The following is an 8,449-nucleotide window of genomic DNA, read 5'->3' on the forward strand; positions in this document are numbered from 1 at the left end:
CTTTGGTGATTAGTGGCAACATTATCTCTTCTCCCTCTCTGACAGGACGATGAAGTTCCGGTTGTTGCGAAAACAAGACTGTGACGATTTCCTTCATCAACACCGGACACGTAGGCGACAGCATTGGTTGACTCTTGAGTTTCGTCATCACCACTTTATAAGGTCTACCGCATGGATCACCTTCTACCTCATCAAGAAGCACACTCCAAGATTGCTTTTTACTGCACTTCATAGCTTTGATGAGTTTCCGGCGTGCCTTCTTGTACCTCATCCGCAGCTCCTCGGAGATCGGTTTTTTACAGCCACGTTGAGAAGCTCTTCTAGCAGCATTACACTCCTTGCGCAGGGTAGCGATGGTGTTATTGCACCAGTAGACCGGTGGATACCGGTTTGTGGTCCGCTTCTTGGTCATGGTGGCATCGCATGCTTCTGTTAGTCATTTAATGACGTTAATCAGTTACTCTCCATAAACAGTTGCTCTTTGCAAGGTTGCTGCTCACGAAGGTGAGGTCTACAATTAAGCTTCATTCTCCCCTCACGGAAGTCGGATCATTGCCGCGGTTCAGCAGGACTACGTCCAACGATGACATGGCTTCCAGTACAGCTTGCCCCTTGACGTTCATCTCTTTACTTCCCCAGTCGACTGCCCAGGCATTGAAGTCCTCGGCTATTGCCACAGGGAAGTGCTGCTTCGTATCCTCTCAGTCGATCTAAGAAGTCCTTGAATTCTTCAGTGAAAAGGCTCGGCGGGGCGTAGCAGCTGTAGAAGTGAGTTCCATCAACCTTCGCCGTCACGAAGTCATTTTGTGTACTATTATTTGTGGTTTGAAATGGCCGTTTGCCACAAGCCCAGATTACCGCCTTCGTGCTCGCATCAGTGACCCAGGGTTGAGCATCCAGGTGACGATACGGCTCTGAGATAATAACAAGATCAGACTTCAACTCACGCGCCGTCTGCATAAGCAGGTCATGCACGACCTCACAATGGTTGAGATTGAGTTGGAGTAATTTCATCTTCGATCATTGAGGACCCTCTGTAGTGCCTCCTTATTAACTAGGTATCTACTGCTACCAGCAATGTGGGCACAATTCTCCGTGTTACCTTTCTCACTGCACAAGGCGCATTGGGGCTGCTCCGTGCAATCTAGAGCCTTGGGGCTGGACGCTGAGCATTTGACGCAGAGTTTGGACTGATCGACTGTACTCGTGCACTTCTTGGCGAGGTGCCCGTAGTGCCAGCACTTGAAGCACTTAACTGGTCTCTCCACTCTGCTCACTCGGCAATAAATCCAGCCTATCCGGATTTTGCCAGTGTCCCCCAAGATATTCTTCGCTTCGAGTACACGCAGTGTCACCAATGCCGTCTGTGCCCCTCCGTAGGCCTTTCGCAAGGATTTTATGGCATCCTGCGTCATCTGCACCTCGTTGCCCGCTGTCTTGCATAGGGCTTCCAAAATTTCCTCCTTCCTTGTCATATCATCGAGATCTTTGATCTCGATATTCTCCTGAGGGCCCTTGCTAAGAACCTCAGCGTCTTCCCCGAGAAGACCAGCTATGGTTGTTTGCAATACCTGCGCTTTGCTAGAACTGTCTTTGGACAAGACGATGAGCATGTCCTCTGTGGCTGTTCTGCATATCTTATCAACGCACCCCAGCGCCTGATCTGGAGGAACATCCTTCTTCACCTTCGTTAGAATCTGGGCATACTTCATCTTATCTGTTGAGCGAATGATCAATGCATCGGACCTAGATGCTGATTTTCCCATTCTCCTACTACTCCGGGGAGTATTTGGTAACGTCTTTGGAGTTTTGTTAGCTTTCTTCGTATTCTTCACGGTCTCAAAACCGCAGTTGTCGGCCGGATAGTCAGATATCTTGTCCGGTAGGGCTGTCTGTGGCCCTTTCGGTTTTTGGGCTTCTTACCATCATGACCAAGCGAGTCACGCTTCCGCCGTCTTGTTTGACGGATGTCCCGAGAATCCACTGCGGATGATGCGTCCTTAGTTTCTAGTTCAGAGTCCTTCGTTGTAGTCTCGGATAGTGTCCGTTGACGTACAGACAATAAGCCCTGTCTGTTCATTTCTGCTTGAGGAGCGGGCTGTTTCGCTCCCACTCGAGATTCTTCCAAAGCTCTCAATCTTCTGAAGGCACTATTGATGTTAGTCACCTGCGATTTCATCTCCTTGTGAACGTTCACTCTAGGTTGAACGAACTCATGAAGGTCGTTGATAAGCCTTGCAAGCCTATCCCACAGCTGACTTCTCTCATCTGCTGCCCCTGCTTCTGCTTCTTGTAATTTGTTTCTTTGATTCTTCATGTTTATCCCACGAGTACCTAGGGAAATGACAGACCACCTCAGCAGAGCCCCGGTTGCTGAGACTAGGCCACTTAATACACCTGGGGTGGGCCCTGGTGCCCCAGGAACCACCGTTTGCGACGCCAACTATCCCTGGCGCCTTCCAGAAATCAGCACGGTGAACACCTTGACATTGGGGGGGGGGGGCTTCAACTGCTGAGGGGTGTAGGTGTGTATGTGTGTATGTATGTAAACAAAATTTTGCCCGACGATTACTATCGAACGAATGATATTATTCAATTTTTTTTTGCAATCGATGCATTTTTGTGTAACTTAGAAGTGATTAGTTCGTGAAGACGATCGTCTCAGCGGTTCTTCAGTTATTCGCAAAAAACATGTGAAAATACGCCAAAAATTACGTTATTTTTACTTATTTGATCATTTTTCCTGTGAAAATGATGCAATTTGGATTGTTCTCCACATAATCGATGAATCTTCGTATGCAGTAGAACAAACTGGATTGTTAACAAAATCCACTCAAGCGTTTTTCAGCTATTCTAGAAATGACACTTTTTGAAATTTGATTTTTTTAAAATTATCATAGCTCTGATTCGATAACTGATCACAATAATGATCTCCTTAAAACCCCCACATGGGGTTGAATGGGGGGACATGGAGCAGGGGGTGAAATGGACCGCTGGGAAAAGTGAACCCGTGTGCCCTGAATTAGAACAACTATGTGGTGAAATTAATATAGGTGGGATTGTATGCATTAGAAGGGGCGAAGAAGATTGTGTCGAAATTCCAGGCGGATTCGTCACCTGCGGAACTCCAGGGTATTTATGTATAGAAAGTGAGAGAGAGAGAGAGAGAGAGAGAGAGAGAGAGTAAAAATTTATAAACCGTTACCTTTTTGTCGCGATAAAAATCTATACGGAGAATTAGATCTACCTGCTACCTTAACTCTACTTCAGAGCTACCTTAAGTTCGAAAAACTACTTAAATTGGTTACCTATCGCGTGAATCGATTCCCTAAATTTTTAGAATAATATTCATTAAATAACTTCATTAAATAAACCAGATATTTTGCAGATTTTTTTTTTTTGGAGTTCGTTTCGTTGAGTTAAAGTTTAGTAATTTTGAGATTTTCCTACGTAAATTCGGTTAAGGATCATGATATCACCGTGGAATATTTGGCCAAGATAAGGTGCTACCCAGTGTTTCCTGCAGCCCTTTTTGGTTTGTCGATAGAGTGAGTACATAGGTCGAGTTGAAATGCTTGCGCTCCCTTGAGCGAGAGTGTTAGGACTTTCAGTTGGAAGGCCGTGGAGACGATTGCCCAGTCGTCGAAACGGATCGCCATTGGGCTTTTAGTTTAGTTAAGTTTGCGTTTGAGTTTTCGTTGGTAAAGTCCTAATTCCTCTCCGGAGAGTGCCCTCTGTAGATAAGCTACCATATTCCGGTCGTAGATGGAGTGAAAACTCGCTCAGCCATCTCAATTTCGCGTTGAGTTCAAGTCATTACAGTTTTGTTCAGTTGAAATAATTAGAATCAATTATATGAAAATTCAAATTTAAACCTTTGAATATTTCGCGCTGAATTACCCCGGGAATCGATAGTTCGCGTCTCCGGCACTCGAGTCAGCACCGTACGGGGCTAGTCTCCCCCAGACTCCCCTCCACTATGCAATAGGCCCGAGCGGACACACGCGAGAGTCGCCATTAGAGAGAGATCCGCCCGGACGACCAAGAGTGAGGTACAAGTCCATTTAGCTCCCTGAACAAGTTCTCTTTTGAGGTAATTATCGAAGCCCCGTGACCAAAATACCGTCGAATTCAATGCTCCAGATCACGGTGAGTACTCGTGTACTTATTTAGAAGCGATTAAAAGTGAAATAGTGCGGTTTTCCGGTAAAGCAGTTGGACCACGCGGAATGGCGTCGCTACCTCTCGGAATGACGCCAACACCGATACTCATGGTTTGAAGGGTAGAAAACTCTTCAAACAAACCCAAATGCTCCCTGGAAACTACCTAAAATTATTTAAATGATAATTACGCTACCTGAATAAATTCAAATCGTAATAATGCTACCTACCGTAACTTTTGGGCTAAATTTCATGCTTTATGCGTCTCGCTACGGCGATTGATGCAACTCGCTAACTGCTTCATTGCTACCTTTTTGCTTGCTACTTTTCCTCGCTCTCTTTATGTAATTATTCTACGCTACCTATTTCTTTATATTTCTCCGACTCACAAGAGTTCTGGAGGAAAAATGATGCCACCTGAATTGTTCTGAAGCTACCTTTTTCGCGTTTTAATGCTCTCTAGCGTTCGTTGAGTTTTGCATTCCGGTTGGGCATGGGGACGCTATCTTTTTAGTTATCTTTACTTTTATGGTTGGAATCCAAAACAATAAAATTATCTAAGCTCTCTTGCGTTAATAAATACCCTACCTATTATCGTAGAAATCATTTGAGGCGGTAAGCTACCTGTTTTCATCCAGAAAACCTCCATTTCCGGGTTAGAAATGCTCCCTTCCGGTAAATCAGCCACGTGGCTGATTCAAGCTCCCTAGCTCATTTTGCTACCTTTTCGGTGGATGAGATTCCCGATTTTAATGCGCTTCAAATGGCGTAGAGTTAGGGAAACCATTACAAAGGCGCTCCAGAATTCGGAATTCGATTAATTACAGTCGACAATAAGAAAAATTAGTACCTTTTCGTAAGCTCTCTCTTTATCCCGCGTAGCTACCTCATCCGTTCTCTCTCGCACGTACGCTACCTTCCTATAGTCTCTCTCTCTCGGATTCGTGTTCCCCTCGTGGACAATACTTTTGCTTCTTTCGATCAACTTTGGATTGGGATCGCTTTCTTTTTCATACTTAAAATTATTATTCGCATCTTTCGAGTCTTTTGGAGTTTAATGGATCATTTCAGAGTATTTAAAATTATTTTGAGTCACATTGATGTAATTTTGTATTTGTACGAATTTACAATTTTGTATTAATATCGGCAATAGCGAAACACGTCAGTACAATTATGTTTATTATTCAATATCGACCTTACCTATCCCGTTTAGAATTTAAGACATTGGTTTATTGGTTTCTCGATCGATGATTGGCTTTGTTAATTGATGTTCTCGTCCACGAATCCACCCCTCTCTCCACGATCCGCACACTGAGCAGCCGAGGAAATCCCGTACCCTCGTAATCCACATTTCCGCGTATGGTTTGTCATATGTTTCTTGTCGTTATTGGATTTTTGGGGACAATCAGTATTTAGTTTTAAGAAAATACGGTTCCGTTTACGGTTTGTCGATTCCGCGTTGCTAAAAATCGGCTGGCGCCCTAAATACACGAAGTAAGGATTGGATGAGCTGCTGATTGTTCCCGAAGTCCAGTTTTAGCGTTATGGTTTTTGGCGTTTCAGACTTGTCGGATTACGAGAACGAAGGTAATCAGTTGGCCGTGTTTGGATAATCAAGAATTTTGGTTTAGGGTTTATTGAGTATTTGTTGAGGCCAAAGAAAAATCATTACAAGAGTCAATAGAAAAGATCAATATGACTGAGACATAATCAGATGAAAAGAAGTGTACTGTGATAGAATTTCCAGTATTCTGGGTCAGGAGTACATTTACTCCCTTGGTTCACAACCCTCATTGAGTCACGCGTATCTACTCAACCACCAGAACTAATTGAATTAGATGAGAACAATTGACTTGACCATTCTTGAATTATTGGAATGGATCATGAAAATTTCGTGGTACAGATTTTTGTGCTACGATTGCACTTGGATAAAACATGAGAATCAAATTTTCTCTATCACCATCGATGCGCCTCAATGAGACTTGGACCTGATTAAATTTTGAGTTGAATCGTTTCGGCGGTTTGTTAGTTATATAATTGAAACTAAAAATAAAAATTTATCGAATTTTTTTGTCAGTCGATTATCGTGCGAATAATGTTTTTTTCCGGAATCTGGGTAAATTATCCCATTTAGAGTAAGAAAACAATGAGTGATGACCCAAATTTTCAATTGTCAATAACAATTATTAAGGGGGGGACTCTGGTAAAACTTTGAAGTCTGCGATTAGTGACGGGATCCACTGAACAACTTTTGATGGGGATGATGAAAAAGTTGGAAAAATGATGGACCCAACCCATTTTGCCCCGTATTTTAATGTAAATAATAATTTCGAGTATTTTTACATCAAAAATGCCCTTGCACCACAGTTTTCATACGATCCAGGTTTTCTTTTCTTTAGAATGTTCGTCTGACTTCAAAGAATAAAATCACTTATGCTTTTTGCCTTAAGTGGAATAGATCATGAAATAATTAATTTTTTCAATTTACTGATTTCACGAGATTCTGCATGACGTCAAACATATTGCGTATATTTTTTTATTGAACAATCGTTCATTGCGTTATTTTCATGTACCATTATAATCTCCAACAATTCCCATAAACAATTTTTTAGATGTTATGCAGAGACGAGTGAAAATAGTCAATGAAAAAAATCCATTGGATGGGATTTGAATTAATTTTGTCTAATCGATGCGTCTCCATATAACTTGATTCTCATTGAAATTTGAGCGAAATCACCTCAGTGGTTGTTTAGTTTTTGAAATAAAACTTTCGAATTTTGCAATTGAAAAAAAGGGCAAGTTGGAAAATTTTAGAGTAGGTTAACTTTGAAGTTGAAAATTTTTAAGTGAATCAGCTTCGGAGTTGAGAGAATTATGAAGTGGGTCAAGTAAAGTGGGTTTAATTGAAACTTGATTGAAGTTTGAGTCAACTTAAATTGCAAATGCGTTCTTTGCAAAATCACCCTAAGGGTAATGCCACAATGGGTGCAACACTAAACGCATCCAACGCATGAAATAATTATCCAACTGTTTACCGAATATTTCTGACAATGACTAGCGTTGCGTATAGCGTGCGCTACATTCACTGTGGCATGACCTCAGCGTTTATTAAATCTGCGAAGAAACTTTCCTTCTATGGGTATTTCCCCGGGGAAATGTGAGAAAAATATTGAATAAATACATAATAAAAAAAAGTAATGAAAGAAACAACAAATGGTCGGGAAGTTATTGGTTCGACCCGTAATCGGTCACACCCAATTCCACAAACCCCTACCGGTCATACTCCAAAGAGGCAAAGCGCGCGACCAGGCCTGTTTTCTTCGATGTTCTTAGCTTGTATTTAGTAATAAAGGAAAATAATATATTCAATTTTTTTATTTCAGAAAATTATTTGAGGTGTCCATACCACTGTTCCAATAATGCTTTGGAGAAATTTTAATTTATAACCTATAAATATACAAATGATAATTTTTTTTTCCACCCATCAGTTGTAAAGTTGTGAATAAAGTCTTAAATTTTCAAAATTGCCTGATATTTCGTTTTTCCAAAAAAATGTAACCCCAATCGGCCTTTTAAGGGATCATTCTGGTTTAGACACTTAAAAAAAAGGACAATTAAATAAATTTATTTAGGCTTTTATTTATAGAAATAGTAATAATTTATTAAATAAGTCCAGTAAATATGATCTTAAAAAACACAAAAAAAAAATTTTCAACTAATATTTAACTCTTTATATTTATGAAAATGGCCGCCAATTGTAATGTCTCGCGGAATTGACATGTCACTGGCGGCGTTGATATCTCGATGATGGATCATCTGAAATGAAAAAACCAAAAATATTTAGATTCAGTATGAGTGTAGCTCTCTTGCAAAGCAGAATTATAATTATTTATTAATAATTAACAAAATGGCGGACATGTAAAAAAAAACCTGAAAAACGCGTTTTTTTTTGCGTTTTTCGCGTGAAAAAAAAATAGTAAAAATTAAAATTTTAATATAATTCTGCTTTACTGGAGAGCTATTTATGTGGAGAATATGTGGTTAAAATTTCAAGAGAATCGGTTCAGTGGTTACGGAGAAATCACCGCCGCCGACCGGAAAAATGTAGTTTTGAGAAAAACGCGTTTAAAGATTTTTTTAGTGAAAAATCATGAAAAAATCTTACCTTCACTTAATCTGCAATGCCTGCACCGTACAAAATGCCTTCAGCCTGCTCAAAATTTTCATTTTCTTCCAGTCTAGCCTTCTTTTGCTCAGTTCTGGCCTCTTTGGAAGACTGGGAGCTGCG

At 41.0% G+C, this 8,449-nt stretch overlaps 1 protein-coding gene across 1 annotated transcript; it reads right to left on the reverse strand.

Moving 5' to 3' along the window:
- Positions 1 to 1,010: 1,010 nt before the first annotated feature.
- On the reverse strand, positions 1,011 to 1,766 carry LOC107045204. The gene has a single exon (XM_015267377.1). The coding sequence runs from the start codon at positions 1,764 to 1,766 to the stop codon at positions 1,011 to 1,013; it is 756 nt and encodes a 251-aa protein (XP_015122863.1).
- Positions 1,767 to 8,449: the final 6,683 nt, after the last annotated feature.

Source organism: Diachasma alloeum, unplaced genomic scaffold (genome assembly GCF_001412515.2).
Source record: "Diachasma alloeum isolate Michigan unplaced genomic scaffold, Dall2.0 Dall_scaffold_00885, whole genome shotgun sequence".
In the NCBI taxonomy this organism is placed as follows: Eukaryota; Metazoa; Arthropoda; class Insecta; order Hymenoptera; family Braconidae; genus Diachasma; species Diachasma alloeum.

Coding starts and splice junctions, on each gene's coding strand:
- LOC107045204 (XM_015267377.1), bottom strand. CDS start 1,766: ATGGGAAAATCAGCATCTAGGTCCGATGCATTGATCATTCGCTCAACA.